The sequence below is a fragment of the Electrophorus electricus genome, chromosome 7 (genome assembly GCF_041902795.1).
Source record: "Electrophorus electricus isolate QZ-2024a chromosome 7, ASM4190279v1, whole genome shotgun sequence".
Classification (NCBI taxonomy): Eukaryota; Metazoa; Chordata; class Actinopteri; order Gymnotiformes; family Gymnotidae; genus Electrophorus; species Electrophorus electricus.
In genome coordinates this window covers 10,792,886-10,817,661 of record NC_137503.1, presented here as the reverse complement: position 1 = coordinate 10,817,661, position 24,776 = coordinate 10,792,886, and the positions used below count along the sequence as shown (strand labels likewise).

Below are 24,776 nucleotides of genomic sequence, written 5' to 3'. Positions count from 1 at the left end.
AATAATAATAATAATAATAATAATAATAATAATAATAATAATAAAAATAAATAACATAATTCTAAAATCAATTAATGGGCACTAAACATGACCTATTCTATGAAGGTATATAAATAATTCCTAAGCAAAGTATAAAATTATACCCTGGCATTTGTAATGTTACGTGGTTGACCATATAACAACTGCTTAATGTACGTAAACTAAAATAATTAACCACAAAAATATCAGTCTTATAGTTGGTAAAGTACATTGCCCTAATTTAAATGAACTGGAGTTGGCCATGCAACTGTAAAGGGCTGTGAAACCCAGGATCAACAGAGAGTTCCCTAACCCCCCAGGCATGCTGCTGAGGTGATAAGCATCTGAATCATTATGGACAGGCTCAGCAGCTAAATATACTATAACTTAATTGTGCCATGAGTAAGAGGCCACAAACCAGAAGGGCAGTTGTGGTCATTAATCGTTTATCAGAAATGTGCTGCACACAAATGTGCTGTTCTCCTCTGTATTAACCACAGAAGTACTTACACTTTCCACTGAATACTAAAGTAAAGTGGTTTTTAAAGTTTTAATCATCAGGGGAAAAAAGAAAATATAAAAATAAAATTATGCAGCCAGCACCAACATCAGTTTTGCTATTGGTAGAAGCATAACTATGTTCGCACTAATCCTTGTAGAATCAGTGCAAAGTCTACCCAGTCACTAAAGCTCTGATTCCTGCAGGAGGTGAGACATCAATGCAAGATATATGTTTTTTATTCACATTCCCTCTCAAGATGTGTCCGACAGCTTCAATAACACATCCATTTGATCCATGCAGCTATGTCTAACACAGTATTATTCTCTGACTTCTAATTAATATTTGGGTGACCTGATAAAAACCTTTGATTTAGAAAACATGATTTTTAGAGAATCTTGAAAATGGGCCTCATTCACCAACCCTTCTTCAACAACAGAAGAAATTTCTTAAAACCCACTTATGCAGTTTTCATGAAGATTCTGACATACACCAATGGTTTCTTACTGGTGATTTGTATTTAGGTAAGAACAGAATCTATGCACACTGAAGAGCACACTTATGCATATCTAAAAACTGACATGTTTGTGCAAAATAATTGTTCGTTGCATTTTATTCAATTCTATAGATGTATAATTTTAAAGGTTTTAAACTACAACAATATTTTATATTATGTATAATATTTTTCAATAATTATTTTCATCATTTTAGAGAACATTTATTTTAAAAGACCATAAACACTTGCAAATTCAAATCAGTTATGTTACTTAGGAACCATGCCATCAAATAATCAGTGAAATATTCTTTTTAAAGTTGCATCTTTCTCCATTGTCCAGTACAGATTAAGAAAAAAGTCAGAACTGCAAGTAATAAAGTCAGCATTAGAGGTGCGGGCAAGTCAAAGCATTATACCCAGAATGTTTTGATGCCAGGCCCGAATTATTTTTTACCTCTCAGAAAACAAGATTAAGAGGAGGGTGTGGTGCACTTTTCACATATTTTTAGATCAGGACAAGCAAAGTAGTCAATTTATAGATAGGTAAATTAGCTAAAATGACTTTTTACTGTAAGTGTTAACACATGGACTTATAGCATGATGCTGTCCACTCACAGCTTTAGCTAAAGGTTATACTATATATTGTTAGCCATAGTCACTCTTTCTCTGCTACCTTTAGAAAACATTACCGAAAAATGTCTTCAAACAAATTCAAAGGCATTTTTTTTCTTTCTAAAATAGTATTGCTCTTAAATTGATACAATTGTAATCCTTGACTAATGTTATGCTCAACACCCCTGTTCAACTGTGGGAAAAAAATTCAGAATTTCGAGAAATAAGTCGCAATTAAGCAACCTTTTTTTAATGTGGCCAAAACAAGCTTCCATTTCTGTGTGCACACAGCCATGCTTGCACATGCCCTTTGATGGGGATTGGCAGGGTATTTACTCATGCTAATTAGGAACAGCTGACACGCACTATAAGTTGTGTTCATCATTACAAGAACAAAGATGTGATCAGGTTTAATAACACGTCATACAGCCGACGTAGACTTTTTCTTAGCACCTTTCTCAAGAGCAAATTTAAGAAAAAGGAAGATATTAGCCTAATGTCTATGGATTCATTTTGCTTTAAGTGTCCTGGTTTATGTGCACTGGCAAAAGGCTGACAGAAGCATTGACATCGGTTCTTAATTTGGTTAAAGAGAAAAACAGTGCACAGACTAAGCAGTTTAAAGCTTTTTGCTGCTGAGCCTTGCTGCAGATGTGAGCGTGAATCTGTGTGTGGAGTAAGCTCTGTGTGTGTGTGTGTGTGTGTGTGTGTGTGTGTGTGTTTGACAGGAATGTTGGGTGCTGAGTCAGATTCCCTGGGCTGCGAATAGCGATTGGGGTTTTGCGCGTGTATGTGTGTGTGTGCATCCTGGAGCTGTGATGCTATTTGCTTACTCTGCAGGAGTTCAGGTCTCACAGTCCTCTCCTCCTCTCTGTCGTCATGCTGAATCTCAGAGGGGAGCAGGAGAGCTGAAGGAACTGACTCCTGCGCTGAAGACCTCTCCTCTGGCTGCTCCAATGTCTTCTGCCCTTAGAGAGGCAGTTGTCAAGGGAGATGCAAAGTGACCCACACCAACTTTCAAAACAAGTACAATGCAAAAGGTAAGATGGTGTGTGTGTGTGGGGGGGGGGGGGGGGGGGGAGTAGGTAGGTGGGTGTCTAACTGATGGAAGCCATGGTTCTCAGGTTACTCAGTAGGCATAAGATTACTGAGGGAGAGCTTGAACCAATCCTGAGGCTACAGGGATCTGATTGTAAGGCAGACTAAGGAGAAGAAAAGAAGAAGAGGAGGAGAGAGAGAGAGAGAGAGAGAGAGAGAGAGAGAGAGAGAGAGAGAGAGAGAGAAGAGAAAGAAAGACTCACACAGAGCCCCAGGCCACCTGGAGCTACAAACTCAAAGACCAGGGGACACCCTGGTAAGTATCCTTCAGACTCCACCCAGCCAATGTGTATGTGAGTGTGCTAGTTTACATGTGGTAACATTTTGGACAAAGACCAAATGCTGGATTGATATAGTGTTTGATATGGTTAACTATTTGTCAAGTGTTAATGATTTTGTTTGTGTATGTGTCTTCCTGTGCATGTTAAAGCGGTTTGTATAAATGAATAAATGGGTTTATGAGAAGCATATTTTCAGAAGTTTATGTTTGCATGTTTTGTTTATTAGCTTATTTGCCTGTGTTTGGAATTGCAAGATGTGTACTGAAAGGGATCTTCCATTGTGTGCACAAAACCCTATTGCATGCATGTGCTAGAATGGCTTGAAATTTTACCAGCTTGAAAATCTAGATTTTGTGAATCAGTTAAACATTATTTTCAAAATACCCATGTTCCAAAAACTGGATACGCAAAGGATGAACATGCAAGAAACAAGAAACAAGGCAGATACATAAACAGAGAATGCTTTTCCATAAATATTACAATTGCTTTAGCATTTTCATATAATACCATCCAATAAAAATTATATAGAAATAACCTGTTATGTAAATGAATTTCCAAGAGATGGTGCAACACCATGCACAGTAATTACATTCCTCTATGGTAATGCTTTTAATGTATAGCCAGCAAATAAAACCCTTTACCCAGAGGTTCTCAGGATAAAACAATGCATTCATCATTGAGATGTATTAATGGAAACTTTCCCACATTATTATCGATTATGCATCCAGAAGCATGTACACACACACACGTTCTGTAGAGGGCTATAGATGTCACCTTCCTCTCTCTCTGACCTCTTTTAAACCTGCACTCTATGCTAAGCTCTAAATATGAAAACCCCACTCGACAATGGGCTTTTGTGTATATAACCTAGTACATGTACTGTGTAATGCTGACACTCACATTTACAGCTTTCTGATGTTTCAATTGTTAACCTTGAAGTCGGATGCAGCTTGCAATATTGTGCAGCTATAGTGTAATACTGTTATATGGTGTCAATTATTGTAAGTTGATTGTAACTTTAGAAATAAGTAGGACTCTGAACGTGACATCCTTTTGCATATTTCATTTCTGAAAATTTCTCCAAGCATGAAAGGGAGCTATATAAAATGTGCAAATTCTGAGATGCAGTCAAAAACCAGAGGCACATTTGTTAACCTTTGACCTACAACACTGTATTAACATAGATTGCTGCAGGCTTTTATTGAATGTGATTTCTTTCTTGTTTTCTTTATTTATTTAGTCTAGTTAGTTAGCCAGTTGGTTAATTAGTTAGTTAGCTACTTAGTTTCACATAGCAATTAAAGGAATTAGCATCTAGACTTAAAACCCTGCATCAGTACATACTCAAATATCAAGAATATCCACAGATAGTAGTGGAATTGTGATCAGTGGACTATCTGTGCTCAGTTTAACAAACATCTGAATGTAGAACAATGCAGAATGGAAATCAATCATTGTCAGCAAAACAAAACAGGCAGTAATGTACACTTTCTTGTATACACATGCATGTACGCATGTACTGATCTTCTGAGCATACTTTTTTTTACTTCAAAAGTCATTATAATCAGTTGTTTAAAGATAATTGTAAATGACTGCAATAATAATAGAGAACTCATTCAGATCCAAAATTATTAGCAACAATTAAAGCAACTGGGAACTTTTTGTAAATCCCTTAACTTTATTACTTCTTTGATGCTAAAAACTATGGCATCTTTAAACCTGATATGGACACAGCCAAAAAAACATGCTTAAGCCTGTATTATTGGGAACTGAAGCCAGCAAAATGTATTTGTCATTTTAGTACTTTGCTATCTGTTTAAATTACAGTAGTTGTGTTTTGCTTAAAATATCCCAGAGCATTCTGTGAAATTTTACACCAACAATCAGCAAATATGCTAACACAAATAAACCAAGGCATAGTTTGCCAACCTCTCACAAGCATATGGCCACATGAAACTACAGTGATCATGTAACTCACCCATCAGAGTATTACAGTGGAAAGGACAGGCCCTGGTGTATACTAATAGGGTCAGTGGAATATCTCACGGAACGAAGGTGAAAGGTGTCAGGTGCATTACTGTCCAGTGTTACTGGCGCAATTTGACAAAGAGCCAATGACTTTTCTCTTTAGCCGCTGCTGGTTTTATGGTGTCAAATGCTAAGAGGGATAGCTGTTTGAATCCGCTACGGTTACCTGTCTCCCCTAACTGGAAAATAGATGGCAGATGATAAGGGCCCAAACTGGACTTCTGATTTATATATATATTAAGTATGATGTGGGTAAGTGTCGGAATTTCAAATGTGTGCCGATTGTCTCTCTGCCTGTGTCTGTCCATCAGGGCCTGTCAGTGTTGAGCGACGTTCCCTTTATCTACATATGCTAAGTAAGGTTGGTACAGCTGGATTAGGGTCCAGCAGGAGTGTTCTTTGCTCTGATAGCTACGGCGGCTTGTGGAGAGCTATAAAATTACTTCTTGAGCTGAATCAGGCTTGTTTATAGTAGAAAAGGCAGAAATGTACACTGCATGGTGTCTCTATTGGTTACTCTAGGGACGACCTGAATTGAGGGCTGTGTGTGTGTGTGTGTGTGTGTGTGTGTGTGTGTGTGTGTGTGTGTGTTACATAAATATGTGTATGTGAGTGAAATATGATAAAATGCAATGCTCAGTTTGAAGGCATTCTCAGTAGTGGATACATAGGAAAAGAACACGCACTGCTAATTTAAAATGAATTATTTATAAGGGTTGAAAATTGTTTAAGGTGATTTCAAGGAGAAAATATCAGAAAAGTCTAAACTATAAGAAATATATTAGCTAGGTTCTAATCAATTTTAATCCATAAATGATGGAAAAAATGTCCACTCATGAAAAGGAAAGAATTACAACAACAGCACACTTGCACAATCTCTAAACTACCCAGAAATTCATAACTTTGCACTTTTCCCTGAGTTTCATATTACATCTTAGAAATATTACTGCATAATGGTATCTTACTTAATAGATGCTATGAATTTCTGGCGGGGGGTTTCCCCGCAGTGTACAGCATTACAGAATATTCTAATTGAACTCCACTAGGAAGACCACCTATACCACCTGAGTAGTGACACAGCTTTTGTGTTCTCTTTGTTGGCAGATCAGGTGAGGGTGTCTTGGGATTCGTCTCCCTGCTGCAGAACGAGTCAGGACCATCCTGGATCCTCTCTGAGCCTGCTGTGCTCCTTATTGTTCAGGGAACAAACTGTCCTGGGCTTGTGGCTACTGCTTATCATTCATTCTGTGTTAGGCAGTCCACCTGTGACTGAGGGAGCAGAAAGAGGCCATGGAGGTTCCTCTGGTCAACTTTGAGAACCTGGACGAAATTGGAATCAACCTGGCAGACCCAAGTGATTCAGGATATCCGGCCTCACCCACTTCTGAGACACCAGAACAAAATCACATGACTCGCAGAACGAATTCACTGGGACATTCACAACAGGCACAGAGTCATCCTGGAAACACACCTGTCTCGCCCACAACACCCCCAAAGAAAGGTACATCAAGCTGCAATAGTCTCATCTCTAATTGGAAGGTACATATGAGCAGTGAAGGCAGTCCCAATGAGGGTCTCTTAGGCAAAGTGGCTAAAGACTGTTGTGAGGACATGTTTTGGGAAAAGCAGAAGCTTGAGGAGGGAGACCAGAGAGTAGTCATCAATGTCTCAGGGATGATGTATGAGACGACACTCAAAACCCTGAACCAGTTCCCTGACTCATTGCTTGGAGACCCTAAGAGACGGATCGACTATTTCGACCCAATGAAGAATGAGTATTTCTTTGACCGCAACCGTCCCAGTTTTGATGGAATCCTATACTTCTATCAGTCTGGGGGTAAGATCCGCAGACCAGCAAATGTGCCACTGGATGTTTTTGCGGATGATATTGTGTTCTACAGGCTGGGTCATGAGGTGATGGAACAATTCAGAGAGGATGAAGGTTTCATCAAAGAGCCTGAGCCTCAGCTGCCAGAAAGTGAGATTTGCCGTCAGTTCTGGCTCCTGTTTGAGTACCCAGAGAGTTCTAGCGCTGCCAGATCTGTGGCCTTAGTGTCTGTTCTCGTCATCACCATTTCCATCTGCATCTTCTGCCTAGAGACTCTGCCAGAGTTTCGTGATGATCATACTTTCACCCGTGAAGTTTTTAATTTAACCCGTGATGCTAACAGCACTCTCCTGTCCGCAGGAATTTCTCCCAAAGGAATGGAAAGTGTGTTCACAGACCCCTTCTTTATAATAGAAACAATCTGCATCATCTGGTTCTGCTTCGAGTTAGGAGTGCGCTTCATTGTGTGCCCCAGCAAGTGTGAGTTTTTCACCAACATCATGAACATGATTGATTTCATCTCCATCATGCCCTACTTCATTACTGTTATCACAGACCTGACGGTATCTCAAGAAGAAGAAGAAGAAGAAATGGCTAACCAGAACTTGTCTTTGGGTACACTGAGAGTTATTCGACTAGTGAGGGTCTTCAGAATCTTCAAGCTCTCCCGCCACTCCAAAGGACTCCAGATTCTGGGGCAGACCCTGAAAGCTAGTATGAGGGAGCTTGGCATGCTCATCTTCTTTCTCTTCATCGGAGTCATCCTCTTCTCCAGTGCCATTTATTTTGCCGAGGTTGATGAACCCGAAACACAATTTGTGAGCATCCCAGAGGGGTTCTGGTGGGCTGTGGTCACCATGACTACAGTCGGCTATGGTGATATGTGCCCAGTCACCGTGGGGGGTAAGATGGTGGGCATCCTCTGTGCCATCGCAGGTGTGTTGACCATTGCTCTTCCTGTTCCTGTTATTGTTTCCAACTTCAACTATTTCTACCATCGTGAAACGGAGCAGGGAGAGAAGCATGTGATGGATGCAGCTGAAGAAGCAGCTGCAAACCAAAAAAATTCTGATGAGAAATATGATAGCATCTATTCTCTGGACAAGAGCAACAGGGATTGGCAGACTGAAAAAAATGGCATTCCTTGAAAAAATATATATAGTGCTGCTAAATCTTGTATGACTAGCAATAATAAGACAATGCAACAATGCACTTAGAAAATTTTGGATTGACAAATGCATAATATAGATTTCCATTTATATATTTAATGCTATGCATACACCGACAGTACTTATATCAAGACACCTCAAAAATGATGTAGACCTAGCCAAAGGCTGCTGGAAACATCTCAGCTATATAACTGTGCTGCACTTCTAAACCTCTTTGTTCAGTCTGCTATGTAATGGGTTTGTTGAACACTGACAAAGGCTATTTAAGTAAAGTTTCCCTTTAATGCATCCTATCCATCTTAACAGTGTCAGAAAGTAATCACTATGGAACCAAAAAATCCTTGTTAGAAACGCAGTTGCCTATGACGGCTTTTTGGTGCAATCTAACTGCATTTGACTAAGGTCACAAGAAGCATTTAATTTAGCAGAAATTAGGTGCCTGTTTTGTGAAGCATCTCAAATGATCATTAAGGAATCATGATTCTGCACTCTGAGCCTCCTTGCCACTACTGCACTTGGCTGAACAGGTCATTCCTGTAGAGATTAATGCTGACATCCCCTTTGACATTGCTGCTACTCAAAGAGGAAAAAAACAAAAAAACAAACTTACACCAAACTGTGATTCATCTGTCATATCACTAAATGTTTCCTTTTAAGTATCTCACATATTTGTCATAGGTATTCAGACCTGCTTGTTTTAATATATTCAAAGCATGCTACGGTGGTATATTTAGATGACCTACAGTGTCGTGGCAACTTTCTGCTGGTCATCCCACATTTATGCAGGTATTGCTATTTATATCAACATTCACTTCAAATATGAAGAGTGGCCTGTAGCCTTGTTAGCTCCAAAAATTATAGTTTCAAATGATTTCATGTGCATGACAACCATTTTTTAATGCATCTGTCCCCTTCATGACTATTTCCTGACTTGGACCATGTAGCACAGTCTCTACTCTTATTGTTGGTTCCCCTAATAACAATGCAGTATATACAATGATGTATACACACTTAATATAGCAAATGTAAGGTTTTATATTTATGGCAGCAGTTAGCTGCAAATAGGTTAGTTGGTGGCTTCACAGGTCTTCCAAAATTCACAAATGGAGACAGTTATGGCTGAATATTGCACAGCTTGCATGATGTGATCTCCATTAGTGATAAGCTTACTAAGTTACCTCTCAATTACATTACACACACATACATATATATTATATATAATTTCTTCAGGAGGCTTTTAGGTGGAAAAAAGAAGTATCCATTACATGCAACATTACTTCTAATGCATCATAGCAGTTTGCACTTATTTCTGGTCAATTTCTTAAAAATGAACAAGAAATATAACAAAAATGTTGACATTTAACTATGCATCTACCTATAACTGGGATTGCTTTTTGTAACAGTTTCTTTTTGCAGAATCGAATAGACTTGCACTTTTTGTAAATAGCATATTTGAAATTACATTAAAACATTTATATGCATTCATGTTAATTATAGCAATATATTGCAGCACTTTCAATGAAAGCTAGAATTAGGTTTCCACTAATAATTGAATAACTTCAACTATACCAGCACATAACTGTCAGGGGCGTAAAATGTGCAGAAAACGAAGGACGCTATTGCAAGTCTCCAGCTGAAGGGTTTAATAAAAATAAAAGGGAACATAAATGTGCACAAACAGGAACTAAATAAAGCCACTGTAACTTTAATGACCAACAAACAGTCAAGCAAACACAATGACCATAACACATAGGTGAAACAGCAAGTGGGACTCAAAATGCACCACTTGTGTGGGTTTTGGCACACAACCAAAACATGCAACACAACAGAAACAAACATAACATAACAAAGATAAACCAAAGGCAGCATGACCATCACCACTGCCAGAGGCTGCTGGCACCGTCACAATACATTCAACAAAACCATCACATAAAATAAAAATTATATGAATGAAGCTATGCTTTTGATCTTGATGATACAAAAATTAATAAATAAAATAATCTCTTCAGATTATCTCAGCAAAATGTGACAATGTTTTCGTTCTAACTAGTATGGACTGCTTCAGTTAAGAAAATACTCCATATGGTCAAGGGACAAAGCATTCATGCATGCATATGTCAGAGTGTAGCAATTAGTACATTCATTAATGAGCATTTCAGAATTTGCAAATCCAAGAACACTTCTTTGAATTCCTAAAGAGAATCCAATAACAGACGTGATACTAATAATCTTCTAATAATTTAGGGCCTTGAAATAATAGTGGCTTTTAGCATCTCATGAATGTATGAAATAGGTGTTGACCCTATGAGCACTATGTTTTATGCTTGATCTTCTGAGTGCCTTTTATTAAACATTTATCATAATTAGAATGTTTAGTCTGTTTGGTACAGACAGAAGTGAGTAGACTAGCCAAAAACTGTACTCAATAAATGTATTGTCACTTTTAAATAATAATTACTCAAGTAGATGTAAAAGTAGTCAAATTATTACTTAACTAAACATAAAAAAGTATCTAGTAAAAAGACTAAGCCTACTCAAGTAGTGAGTAACTTAATCTAATATAATTTAACACTGGGCAACAATTTTTTTTTTTGTCCCACAGAAATAGTACTTTTATGCTTATAATAGTTTTTATGCTGGATTCAAATCTGTTTTTGGAACTTTTCTACCAGGCATAGTTTTTAAGTGATGGGAAAATAAATTTTACTAATTCTATATATTATTCATATTAGAGGGGCCAAGAGGGGCTCCGCTTTCTTTGACACCACATAGTAATATGTCAATATAGTGGAACAAAAAAAATATGAATAATAAATATATCCTGAAAACACATTTGGATTCAGTATGCAAAAATACAGTTTTGGGTTTTTTTGCATGGGGCAAAATCTATGTTAACCAGTGTAATCAATATAGAACTGCAAAACCACAGCCTGATTTAGGCAGCACAAAGACACACCAAGTCAATATGTCCAAAACAACATTTCTCAACTTAATTGTAATAAAACATGTTGCCAATTTCAAATAATGCACCATCTTCTCGTTTAAAGTAGGCTTATTTTGAATTCATTTAACACCACATAAATAATGTTTGTACTGGACAGGATTGTCACTACTGTTGCTCATTGCTCTGGATTTTTGTCCAACTCTTGGTGGCAAGGGGAAGTAATGTCCTAATTTTCTGAATTAGAGAGGGTCTGTGTTGCGCCAATAACAAGACGTGGGGCTAGTTAACTAGCTAGCCACGTGTCATGTGTTAGCTAGGTATGTAGCAAGTTACATGAGGTTTTTGACATTGGCTAGATATTGTGCATATAAGTAAAACAAGCATTAAAGTGGATTTAGTTATCAATTTGTGATTTTTAGCAAAATTTGTGAGAATATTCTATATGCCTTGCCAAAGGTAGCATTTTGCTTCTCGTGATATTTAGGCCTACAATGCAAGTGGGTGACTGATTAACGAGGCCGGCTTGCTAGCTTGCTATGTAAACTGCTAAACAACTGTGTCTAGGTGGTCGACAGAAATGTCAATATGTAAAACCAGTAAGAAACCTTAACATTTATAAAGAGTGCTTCAGCATGGAACATGCATAGGACACGATGACAGTTCAGCTGCTGCATTTATTACTTTTGTCTGTTGCTAGCTAGCCATTGTTTTCTCAGAATATCACTGATGTCATATTACAACACTTTACTTGCATATTAATAATGCACATTAGGCGACAGCACCAATTTCACACACAGATATATGAGCCTCAAAAAAAAGAAAGCACTTTTCCTAAATTGTATCATGTACCATAGCAGAGGACTTCAGAGGACTAACTAGGCAAAGTGGTGTGACTCAGTGGCCATCCATAAAATTCTCATTAACCTACCACACTTGACAGTCCAGGTCATGGGGACAACCAGAGTTGAAGAATGCGCACAAAATGTGCATTGAACTTAAATTATTTTTTAAAAATAATATGAGGAATGTAGATAAATATGGAGGAACAGAATAAATGTGTTTCACCTGGTAAAAGCACTTAAGAGTATAAAGTAGCCTCTTTTAAAACAACTCCTAAAAGTATGATTTGTTCAAAAAGTTACTTAAGTAAATGTAACTGATTAAATATAGCACGTTACTGCCCACTTCTGTGTACAGGTTAGCCTATATGCAGAGCAGGGCTTCACTTCATTCCAGAACTAATGTATTTAATGTACAGCTATTGTATCATTATCACTATTTTATCACTTCATCATTTATTTTTCTAGACAAACAACCATTTGCTGGGATGTCTGTAAACTTTGACAAACCCTGGTCGTTTTATATTATTTTTAGTTAGGAATTCGATTCTAAAAGCAATTGAAATAGGACTGCTTGTTATGAGAGATATTGGCGAGAGAGTCCCTAAGATATTGTCACGCTAGTGTACCTTATCATTGACGGAGACTAAACAGCTTTATTGCACAATGAGCTTCTCTGTGCGCCTGCATGTACAAGAATTAATCCCAAAGTGCTCAGTCAGAGACCGTTATAGCTGCTCCAAACTAAAGGTGAGATCAGCACGTGAATAAAATCACGCGGAAAAATCCGCTGTGGGACTGGGCGACTCTGCTGAGGTGGAACATTTTGAACTAGGTTTTGCCCAATATTTATGACAGTCCAGTTGATCGCCCGCTTAACGAAAGTAAAACATCCGCACCTCTTACAGCAAGTACTGGGTAGTTCAGAAGCACAGAACAAGGAACACATACCATGTCTTTCAGTAAATTGTAAAAGTTGTTTTCAGAGGCGATGATTAACATATGCCATGCGTCAGTTTGACATAAACTCACGAGGAACGCCTCTGTTTGAAGGTGAAAGTGCAGCACAGGTAATAAAATACAACTCTGAGGAAGCATTGCAGTCATGTATTATGGAAAATAGCTGATATGTAACAGAACGCTGTCGCAGTTTTTAAAGATAAACGGTTGGAATTGAGTGATGGCCATATGGCGTCAGTTTCTTGCTGTAGTTTACAACTGTATTAATGCCCGTTTCATATATTTGCTGCTTGTATGAATGTCATTTTCATCCCACAAGAAAAACTGTCCACTAATAACGTTTTTGCAATGTGCTTCTCTTCGGAAATGAAATGAATCAAGTATGTAACTGGTCATTATTTCGATGTAACAAATAAATGGCTCGAAAAGGAATGTATGTGACTATGCAAGCTTAAGTGACCATGTGGTTAATTCCTTGGGTAGCTGCCCGCTGAAAGCAGCGTTGGGTTTTATCTCTAGAACCCGACACTCAACTGATAGCCCCTGTTAGGACCAATTAGGAAAGTGGAGAAACGAAAAAAACAAGCGTCCGTAATTACTTTAATACGCCACAGCTTGTCTCATCTGCTTAACCGGTCAGGCGCACCGCGGGGTCAGTCGTGAGGCGAAGAGACACGCGGCTATCAACAATTCATGAGCAGCCATTTTATGCTAGCCGTGCAGTGTTTACAGTCTATTTCTGTAACTGCTACGCTTTACTGCTCTGAAAAGACTGATTATATCTACAAACTGCAGAGTGAATGATCTAAGATTACATATAAACCCCAAAATGTGGGAATTTGATCATTCACGCAATTCTAATGCAAGTTGATCACCAATGTAAGTTGACAGGTGTCGACATGGCGATATTAAAGGTGATTAGGCCCAACGTGTTTCATATCGTGTCTGGATTTACTTTGGCCGTATTGTTTACACTTCTTAGTAAAAGGGGGTCCTCCATTGTGACCAAATGAGATGTAGATCTCCGATCTAACCTTCCCTCGTAAAAAGCACACCAACCAACACATCGTTTCCGTTTCACTTACCTAATGTAAACACGGTTCGCTGGCTATTACCAAACGAACCATCCGTCTTCTTCGGAGCTGGAGAAGGCTTTGTTTGGAAGCTGTTATTGACCCAATTTCTGCACTCAGCCAGCAGATGTATTTACGCTTGCGTAGGCTAATTGTATTACATAATTCTGTTTACACATGTATTATATGTGGCCAAGATCTGTATCTGACCACCTCCGAATGTGGTTTGAATGATCCGATGCGTCTTGGGTGTGTTTGCAACGGGCTTTTCACGCGGTCAAGTGAATTCCACATGATCCAATCAAGAAAAACCCGTTAATACAAAAAAAGGCCTAATGGTGATTATACGTATATTGTACGTTTGACCAGACAGTAGAACAGCTAAATGGATTCTGCTTCTTCCTAATGAATAAATGCAGTGAATGTCAAATTCATTATTCACTGTTTAAGTAACCACATATTGCCTACAGTACAACCACATAGCATTTAGACTGACAGTATGAGATTAACACTAAATAGGCCTATGTGATTAAAGATTGTCCCATTGATGTGTAGAAATTTACATTGTCATCAATAAATATTTTTGTTGTTTTTTTTGTTTGTTTGTTTCTTTGTTTTTGAGGAAACTGTATTGAAGGAATATTTCTAGTCACCCAGTCACCAAACAGGGCATTGTGTGCTCATGTGACACCAAAATGAAGGCTCCAATGCATATGCATGTCTGTTTGTGGGGGAGCATCCATCTGTTCTGTGGGCTACAGAGTTCCTGAGTGACAGGTGGGCTCTCCCCAGCTCACTCTGTTGATTTTTTCATGCAAGACTGCCTCAGACACTAATATCATGTGGCACAACAAGCTTTTGAAACCTATTAAACATGTCCTGGATAAACCTAGACCAATACCCCACCAATGTTGTGTAAGAGTCATTAAATTAAATGCCATTTGCCAATGAAGACTAAATTACATTAAACCTCCTTTCGTATTTAAAGCAAACAGCAACATAAGGTCTACATAATACATTTATGTATGAAACAAATATTTATGACTGCACAGTGGTAGGTATCATTGCTGTGTCAACATAATTTTAAGGGAAATTTACATATAGTGACATTACATGTCAATCAGAAGAAGACTAAACAACCTTTCATTCATGTTAATTAGTGTCTTCTCATGTCCTTCAGATGCTCGTGTCAGAAAGCCCTCTGACTTGCTCCTGATCTACAGGTGTGTCATGTCTCCCTGTTAAAGATGGTTCCAATGAAAAAGCAAGCATGCTGGCAGAACAACAAATGGCACTGGGATATCCTGTCACGTGGCCTTTTAAAAGGCCACAGTAACACAGCTTAATATAAGGGACACAAACACACACGTATGTATGTACATACATATATGTATGTATATATATATATGTGTGTGTGTGTGTATATATATAAATTTTGTTTGCACTCAACTTGCACAGCTGATTAAGGACCTCTGTCTGAAACATCCTGTGTTCTTTCTTTCTGTCTGTCTGTCAGTCAGTCAGTCAGTCAGTCCACAAGGTTTCCAGAGAAACAGGATGTTTCAGACAGGTCCTTAATCAGCTGTGCAAGTTGAGTGCAAACAAAATATTATATATATATATATATAAATATAAATGTTCCATGGTATATAGTGAACTCATAGATAAGCACTACATTGTAGTAAATGCGGTAAGAAAATCCATATTTATCTGACTCATGGGAAATGATTCTTGTCTTGTGCAACCACTTCCAATTTTGCATTACTCAGCAGTTTCCCCTCTCCCTGCTTTTCCTTCTCCCTCCCTCTCTCTCACACACACACACACACACACACACACACACACACACACACACACACACACACACACACACACACACACACACACACACACACACACCCCTACCTCTGTTACATCTAGTTTCTTAATTATTTAGTTGATGTTTTGGTCTTCCTCAATTATTTAAAATGGTTACCAGCTGATCTGATGACTTGGCCTACTAGCTGGTCTGATGACTACTAGTCTATATGCCTCATAGGAAAACAATTATGATATTATGTGCCACATGTAACTAACAATTTAACGCATTTCTTGCACATTATTTTATCTGCTCATAATTAAGAACCAAATTAACAAAAATACCAAAAAATGAGAATCTTTTTTGTGAAGGAAAATAGGAAACTGTATTAATACATTGCATAAATATAGATAAAACAGCAACCCTAATGATCACATAAAAGGAACTGTCCATAAGGGACAAACCATGATTTCAAAATATTGTCTTCTTAATGCCATTTTCAGGAATCCCACATTACTTGTGTGTAGTAAGATGTGAGAATGACTCATCAAACTGGTGCTACTAGTCATCGTGTTAAGATGACACTATCACAAATCTCTGTAAGGATTTAAATAAACATGTTAATTAATGGATTGAAAAGCTTGAATGTCTATTTAGAAAACAGTTAAAATATGCTAAGTGGTTTAAAAACAATTTTACATCAGGTGGGATTCACCAAGTGCCTCACAAATAATATACAAGTAATGCTTAAGTCATCTGCTGAGTAATTAATTATTGCCAAGTAATTAATCAGTGATCTGATTATTTAAGTTTAACTGGATACCTTGGGGAAGAAATGCCCAATATACTAATAATAAATATTTTGCATATGTTTATTCTATGTATAAGCTATGAAATTGTTTAGCAGCTCCATTCTGAAATAAAAATGAAACTCCTATTAACAATACAATACTTGAAATGGCTTGTTCCTCTGAAATGAGACATTAAATGCTATTAGTGACAAAAGACACTTCTGCCAAAGACTTTAAATGCACACCTTGACCATAGGGTGGTAAAGAATTTAATCTGCCAACATGGATTTCTGCAGTTTAGTTTCAGTGACAGAAATATCTGGATTCATCATTTTTTCTAATGGTTGTAGAAAGTCCTGGTAGTGATACAATATATGGACAAAAGTATTGGGACACACCTCTCAATCATTGAATTCAGGTCTTACATTCATCTCCATTGCCACAGGTGTATAAAGTCAAGCACAATGCCATGCAATGTGCCTTTACAAACATTTGTTAAAGAATGTGTCATTCTGACTGAATTAGAGTGTGGTACTGTAAGAGGATGCCACAATTGCAACAAGTCAGTTCATGAAATTTCTGAGCTGAAGGTGCATAGTGTGTAAAAGTCACCAACACACTGCAGATTCAATAACTGCAGAGTTCCATTCCTCCTCTGGCATTAACATCAGCACAAAAACTGTGCACTGGGAGCTTAATGGCATGTGTTTCCATGGCCAAGCAGCTGCATTCAAGACTTACATAAAAGAAATCTTAATGCTTCTGCATACCAAGACATTATGGACAATTGTATGCTTCTAACTTTGTTGTAACAGTTTGGGGAAGGCCCGTTTCTGTTTCAGCAACACTGTGCCCCAGTACACAAAGCAAGGTCTATAAAGGCATGGTGGGTGAGTTTGATATGTTAAAAGTTGACTGGCCCACACAGAGCCCTGACGTCAATCCCATCGAACACCTTTGGAGATGAACTAGAATGGACATTGTGAGCCAGGCCCTCTCATCCAACATCAGTGTCTGACTTCACAATACTTTTCTGGATGAATCAGCAAAAATTCCAACAGGCACACTCCAAAATCTAGTAGTATGCCTTCGCCGAAGAGGAGAAGCTGTTATAGCTGCATAGGGGGGACCAACTCCATATTAATGCCTATGGATTTAGAATGGGATGTCATAATTGCTCCTGTAGGTGCAGTGTGTGGCTGTCTCAATGATTTTGTGCATATAGTGTATATTCTAATGTGTACATTTTGTGATTTTATACAAATATATAAATTAAATCTGAAATCAATCAAATGGTGAATATATATAAGCATTAATACATGCAAACTTATTGGCCTGTTAATATTAATGATAGATTAATTGAGTCTTTTTTTTTCCTCTTCTTTCTGATATTTAATTCCTGAGGTCAGAATTAAACTGTAGTCATCTAGCTCCTCTATACGTCTATGTAAAAAGACCCTTCTACGCAATATGTCCTTTTAGTGCCCTCTGGTGGGCATAGATTGCTGTGTTGGCGTCTGGGTTAAGTCGTTTGATATAAGACCTATGTTTCCATATTAGTATACATGCATCTGCGTCAGCTATATCAAAGTCCGGTTCTGGAGGGCCAGTGTCTAGCAAAGTTTGGTGAATGCTCTGCTCTGAACTCTGGCTCTCTAGCACTGTGGTGTCAACCCCTGGTCAGAGAGCGCCAGAGTCCAGTGTGGTTTGGTGATGGACCTGTTTAAATACACCTGATTGCTGTGTCTGAACTTTGCTGGACTTTATCACCCCTGATTTGTGCCATAAGAATGATATGTTGTGTTGATCCTCTTATTTATGAATAAGAAAGTTTGATAAAGGACAATCTTTCATTCAAAAGATCCTGCTAAAAGATAACACACACATACATTAAACAAAAGAATGTGCAGTAAACTGGGCTGATGTCATGCTTTTAGATCTAAAATACCATGTACACTATGACTGAAAAAGAAAGTTCATCAAGAGGCTACAAGGAAGCCACTGAATATATCAGCTGCTATACATTTCTGTTGCAGGGGTGAAGCACACAAATGTATTACTTTGGGTTTACAATGAAATCCTCAGAAAACTTTATTACCCTCATGGTTTTAGAGCAATAATAATGCATAAACATGAGATTTATTTCTGTTATAAATTTTCTGTTGATTTTGTTTAGTGAAAGTTTTATATTGGTTTTGCTGGTATACTGTTGTTTCTTGTACAGGAATGGGGGTTGGATAAAAACAATATAGGAATATTAACCTAACGTAGCCAAAAGGAACCAACCACAGTTATGGAATTTTCCATTAAGACCTTTGCCTGGTACTGAATGTTATAAAAGTATTAAAACCAAACTAAAGCCAACACCATGCAACATTCAAGGCCAACACTGCAGACATGCCATTTAAAATTTCAGCCTCAAAGGTATCAAAAGCATTTAAATATCAAAGTTATTTACTACATATGTACTAGAGAAGAACTGAGTACAGCTGAGATACTTAATAGATTCAACTGGTAAAAAAAGAAGAATCAGCAATGAATAAATGAATGGCATTTGTGACTGAATCTGTTAAACAATGTATCAGAAAAGATAGGCTGCCTGAAGTTAAAGACAAATAGGCCAAAATATAAAAATAAACATTCTTGCATTATTATTAGGCACTAATAATAAATATGATTGTTATTATTGCTGTGGTTGCTGTTTGCAATATTAGTAGTAATAGTTGTATAGGCTAGTAGTAGTACTAACAGTCTATTTTTTCTGTTTACATTATTGAATGTACAGTCGTTACTGTAAATTAAAGGGATTCTTATAAAATGCATGTCTACTTCCTCATACGCCAACAGGTATCGTAAACAAGACAATAGAAAATCCCTTCTGCACCTGACGTACTTCGGCCTATCTTAGCACACGTGACGTTGACTACCTAGGAAACGAGTTCAAGTGTTGTTATTAACGTGCCACGCCAGTAGTTAGTCTCACTAACAGACAAGCAACCTGCCTCTTGTTGAATATTGTTGAAACTATTCTTTTTCTGAACGTTTCACAGATTGATAAACGTTTGGGGAAAGGTAAGAATAGCATTGAAGTCGTTCCTTCTTTATAGTTAACCTTTTTTAATAACCTTTCTTATTCTTAAAAAATATTAGGTTGGATATCTTATTATCTTCGCTCTTACAAATTAGTAATCTAGTGTGTAAATAACTCATGATTTTCTACAGAAGTACAAGTTAGAGTCTGCTTTAATAAATGAAAGTGTCGCTTCCTCGATCCTTCGACTTTGTTTTCTCGCTTACTGTAACCTATCGTGCAGGTGCGGTTAAAATACATAGCCAATGCGGTCACTGATCAGCAACGGGATTCAGACTCATTCGAACCATACACTGTACATTGCCACTATTTCCTGGGAGGCCAGGTTCTTAACATATGATGATCCCTGCTTACCAGATATTATTTTAGATAGTGGACAGTTCTCAGCACAGTAATAGCAAAGCAATTTTGCTAATTTGATTGTTTAGTTGGTTGCTTGGATGTTTTTGTTGTTTGTTTTTTACACATCAGTATCAATACTAAGTGATACTAAGTGACACTAAGTGACAGTGGTCCACAACCTAAAAATATCCAGCCAGCAGTGGTCCTGTAGTCAGAAACTGGGTAATGATGAAGGGCTGGAGGATAGTTAACAGAAATGGTGTGTGGAAACAAATAGTTTTTAAACTATAACTACAGTGTTTCTAATAAAGTTGGAAGTGGATCTTTGTTGCTTATTTAAACTATGTGTTTTCATTTTGTTTTCTTTAGATCACATCCAGTTTACAGGATGACTTTGACTGAGCAGACTGCACAGCCCACTCCACAGGTACTATTGGTGGGTGAGAAGGACAGAAAGAGGCTCCTGGAAGTCTATGTGAAGAGAAGCCTGAGCCTAAACGATGGGTCACAGGCTCTATATCGACAAAGACGCCAACAAGGCAAGTGGGTTACCCGTGATCCACGAGATAAAAGGGATCGTAAACATTCGAGCGACTCCTCCCTTCACCTTAGTCCCTCAGATTCTGCGGATGACCTCAGTAAACATGAGGCATTGTCAAAATCTCAAACCATGAAAAAGACCCAGGTGACAAGAGAACAGCCAGATCACAAGTCTAAGCGATGGAGGAAGAACAGTGCTATCAGCAGAAACAATGGATCTTCTGCGTCCTGCAAATCTGACAGCAAGCCCCTGAAGTGGTTTTCACATTTTGAAAAGGACAAGCGTGATGGCAAACAGCAAAGCAAAGCATCTAAGACAGAGTTTGGTGACAGCACACATGAAACGTTCCTGCTGCCCCCCCTACCTAATCAAATACCCATCTCAACAGAGGCAAAGAAGCCCAAAGAGGGCAAGAAGAAGAAGAAGTCTTCAATATGGAAGCGTGTCCTGGGCTGGTTCTCCAAAGGTAACAGTGACAAGCAAGAGGTGCAAGATGAAGAGGATGACGAACATGAAGAAGCCCTCCCACCTCCCCCAACTCCTTCAGTCTCCTGTCTGCCTCTTTCTGAGGTTCTCTCTAGTGGTGAGGTCATTACCTGGAAAAAGAGAAGACAGATGCATAGGAAGACTTCACTAAAGAGACGCAGTGGGGACATTGGACTAGATAAGGCAACTGGGAGGCCACTTACACTAGACCTGTTTACTGTTGACCACAAACCCATGGTGAAATGTACGTATCCTACATGCATTTAGTGAATCTAATGTGATACTGTAGCTCATCAAAAGGTTTTTATTTAGTAAGTGACCACAGTTTCTGTAATAGGCTTAGTAAACTAGTTTATTAAATAGCACACGTAAGATCTTTACACTGAAAATCAATGCAACATCAATTATAAGGCCTAAAGTAATTTACCAGCTCATAGAAAATTCATCCAAATTTGGTTTTGCTTGTATTTACAAACACAATTTAGTTTGTAATATAAACAAGTGGCAAACCCCCAGGCAATAGAGCATTATTATGCACAGAACATTTAATGTTATATCAAATAATCATGATAGTTGTTTCAGGATCAATAATGCACAACAAAATATCTATAGACTCATAGTGCAATTATGAAATTTAGAATGAGGTTGTTTTAAAACAACTGAGATCTTATCATAACATTTCTGATATAGAAATGTTTTTAGTGTGCAGACTTCCAGTTTTATATATCCAAATGGCAAATTAATGTATCTGTTATTTTTTCTTTCAGCAATTGAAGAAGTAGAGCCCACTAACTTTTATTATGAAAAAGTATCAGAAGAGTTGCATAAGATTGTGCATGAGGTAAAGAACAGCCCCCTAGAGGACAACAGAATTTTCTGTGATACAGTTCAGCCAACAGATCCAACTGGCATGCCCAGTGAGTACTGATTATTGACTTGGGCCTAAAATAACTTTTTTATTGCATATTTATGCTGCAGTTAATTATATTTTTGACATAATTGAAATTCTGCGGAAATTTGTTAAATAAAGTGGGAGTGGGAGGCTTTTGTTATAATTACTGCAGCAAAGCCATAATATGACCTACTTTCATTATTCTTATATTTCCACAATAATAATTGTCTTGGCAGTGTCTCAAGAGGAAGTTGTTGAGAGGATCATTGCTTTGATAAAGCAGCAAGGAGACGTCATTGATTCCAAGGTGAATCTTTCTCAATTACTTATTTTCCGTTTCTGTCCTTATGATATTCACTTTAAATCAATTCAATCCACACAGCTGTTTCCCATATAGTCTATCTGAGAGCAGCTTTACATGAGTGAATACTAAAACATCTGGAAAACCTGCCATAACTGAACCTCTTTCCTCTCTTACCTCATAGCTAAAGGAAAATTCCACTGTTAGCAGTTACTTCAGCACACTCTCATACAGCTCCTTCCAGCAATTGGCAGACCAGTATGTGCAGTCGGGGGTCCCTGAGCAGAAAAGCCAGCCCCTCGTGGTAGCTCCAGAACTGGTGAAGTTTGCCTTCACACTGGACTTCACAGCCAGATTGGCTGGTCTCTCTCGCCATGCTCCAGGACATATCCTTGGCTTCGGGAACCAGTACCTCAAGGACAGGTTCACTCACCTGAGTGAGACGCATCCTCACATCTGTGACATAACAGAGGAGAAAACAGAGTCAAAGGAAAGTACCAACAAAGAAGTCGTAAGTTCTCTACTTCCATCAGATTTAATCAACATCTAGTCACATTATATTGGTGTTTTTTATTTTGTAATAGTTGAGGACAATAGGTGAGGTCAGTGTCAGCAACAAAATAATATAAAAGCTCCTGTGTCCTTTTTTCTTCTAGAAGGAGCATCTATTTGAAGAGAAGTGATATGAGGCACCTTATTACCTTGGCTGGGAACATGACCAAGCTTGTGAACCCTCAACTCTTAGAAACTTTGACTGATGAAAGCACTGGGAGAATGCTTTAAAGCCTTGTTATTACAGATAGTACAGTGCTTATGTAACAACACTGCATACTCTTTCAGGATAAACATGTGCCACAATCATGCAACCATAATTGAAGATGTTTGTGTTATTAGAGACAACAGGCTGACATACCACACATACACAGTGGAATGCTTCTAGTACACAACAACAACAAACTAGTATGTGTGTGTGTACCTGCATGTAGTTTTTCATAAACATTTTTGCATTTGGTTCTAATTCATAAAACCCACTACAGGCAAGAAAAGCTCTCTCACACATCGTATGGATTTCTTCTAAAGCACTAGTGTAAACCTTATGACTATCAACCCTTTCTTAACCTATCTATTGAAGTTTCCAAAAGGACTCACTAGTATTTATATTGTCAATACAAAATCAACACTTGGTATGCTATTAATGCTCACTAATGTTCACTTTATATATCTTTATGTCAAACTGTTATTGTGTATGCAGGCATACACAATGTAATAAGCAAACATTAAATATATTTTTGTAAATATGAGTTTTCTTTCTTTAATACATTTCAAGGCGAATTTCTTGTCTAGTTATCACAGGTTCCTAAAATAAATTTTGCAATAAATGATCTTTACAGAAACAGGCAAACCTGACTCAAGGACATTGTCTAATCAGTGTTCTGAGATAATTAATAGGATGTCCTTAGAAAGGAACAAAACTTTATTAAATAACATTACCTCTCATGACTGGTTGTAAGTAATCAGTACTTTAAGCAAGATTAGGCAAACCAGCCAAGATTTCAGTTTCATGCTCTACTGGAGGTCAGTGGTTCCAAAAAGGCTTTCTCTCATGTGGGTTTGCCAAAGGATGGCAGTATACCTCTAGTTCTAGGTTAAGGGTGAAGACAAAAACAGCAGATTTGGGCTTGTCATCTGTTCTGGTGCTTCACAAGAACATGCACAGAGCACTGCTATGGTTGAAAGAGCTTCCAGCCTGAGCGTGGCACCAAAGTGGAAAAGCAAGAAAGAAGAGGAGATGCTGAAAGGACAGCAGACAGAATAAAAACACCACAGAGACACAGAATAAAAATACCACAGAGACAGCAGGCATGGAGCAAACACACCACAGAGGCAGCAGGCACAGAGAAAACACACCACAGAGGCAGCAGGCACAGAGAAAACACACCACAGAGGCAGCAAGCACAGAGAAAACACACCACAGAGGCAGCACGCACAGAATACAAACACCACAGAGGCAGCACGCACAGAATACAAACACCACATAGGCAGCACGCACAGAATACAAACACCACATAGGCAGCACGCACAGAATACAAACACCACATAGGCAGCACGCACAGAATACAAACACCACATAGGCAGCACACAATAAAAATACCACATAGGCAGCAGACACAGAATACAAACACCACATAGGCAGCAGACACAGAATAAAAATACCACAGAGACAGCAGGCACAGAGCAAACACACGATAGAGACAGCAGGCACAGAGCAAACACACGATAGAGACAGCAGGCACAGAGCAAACACACGATAGAGACAGCAGGCACAGAGCAAACACACGATAGAGACAGCAGGCACAGAGCAAACACACGATAGAGACAGCAGGCACAAAGCAAACACCACAGAGGCAGGAGGCACAGAGCAAAAACACCACAGAAGCAGCAGGCACAGAGAAAAAACAACACAGACAGAGCAGGCACAGGGAATGAGCAAAGGGCAAGGAAGAAGAGGCAGTACACAACAGACAAACTAGGGGACTGCAAAATTTGTACAGACAAAAGCAGGAATGTTATAAGTACAGGGACCATCTAAAGATAACTACTATAGCTTCACAAAAAACGAACAAAAAAAAATTACTTGATTTCTTGAAAAATTCACCAATGCTAGCAAAGCTTACAAACTTGTGCAAGT

General features: G+C 38.2%; 2 protein-coding genes across 3 annotated transcripts; both read left to right on the top strand.

Annotated features, from left to right (window-relative positions):
- The first annotated feature begins 71 nt into the window (after positions 1–71).
- On the top strand, positions 72–14,437 carry LOC113581547 (potassium voltage-gated channel subfamily A member 10). Of its 2 annotated transcripts, none has more exons than XM_035523920.2 (2): positions 72–2,665; positions 6,137–14,437. In XM_035523920.2, the coding sequence occupies exon 2, from the start codon at positions 6,323–6,325 to the stop codon at positions 8,006–8,008; it is 1,686 nt and encodes a 561-aa protein (XP_035379813.1). In that variant the 5' UTR covers positions 72–2,665; positions 6,137–6,322; the 3' UTR covers positions 8,009–14,437. The 2 variants fall into 2 exon arrangements, with proteins under 2 accessions (XP_035379813.1, XP_035379812.1); XM_035523919.2 differs by lacking the exon at positions 72–2,665 and adding an exon at positions 2,908–2,979.
- A 149-nt stretch (positions 14,438–14,586) lies between these two features.
- LOC113581558 (uncharacterized) lies at positions 14,587–24,563 on the top strand. Its single transcript, XM_027016778.3, has 6 exons — positions 14,587–19,506; positions 20,237–21,138; positions 21,662–21,811; positions 22,023–22,093; positions 22,272–22,598; positions 22,744–24,563. The coding sequence occupies exons 2-6, from the start codon at positions 20,256–20,258 to the stop codon at positions 22,768–22,770; spliced, it is 1,458 nt and encodes a 485-aa protein (XP_026872579.2). The 5' UTR covers positions 14,587–19,506; positions 20,237–20,255; the 3' UTR covers positions 22,771–24,563.
- The last annotated feature ends 213 nt before the right edge of the window (positions 24,564–24,776 follow it).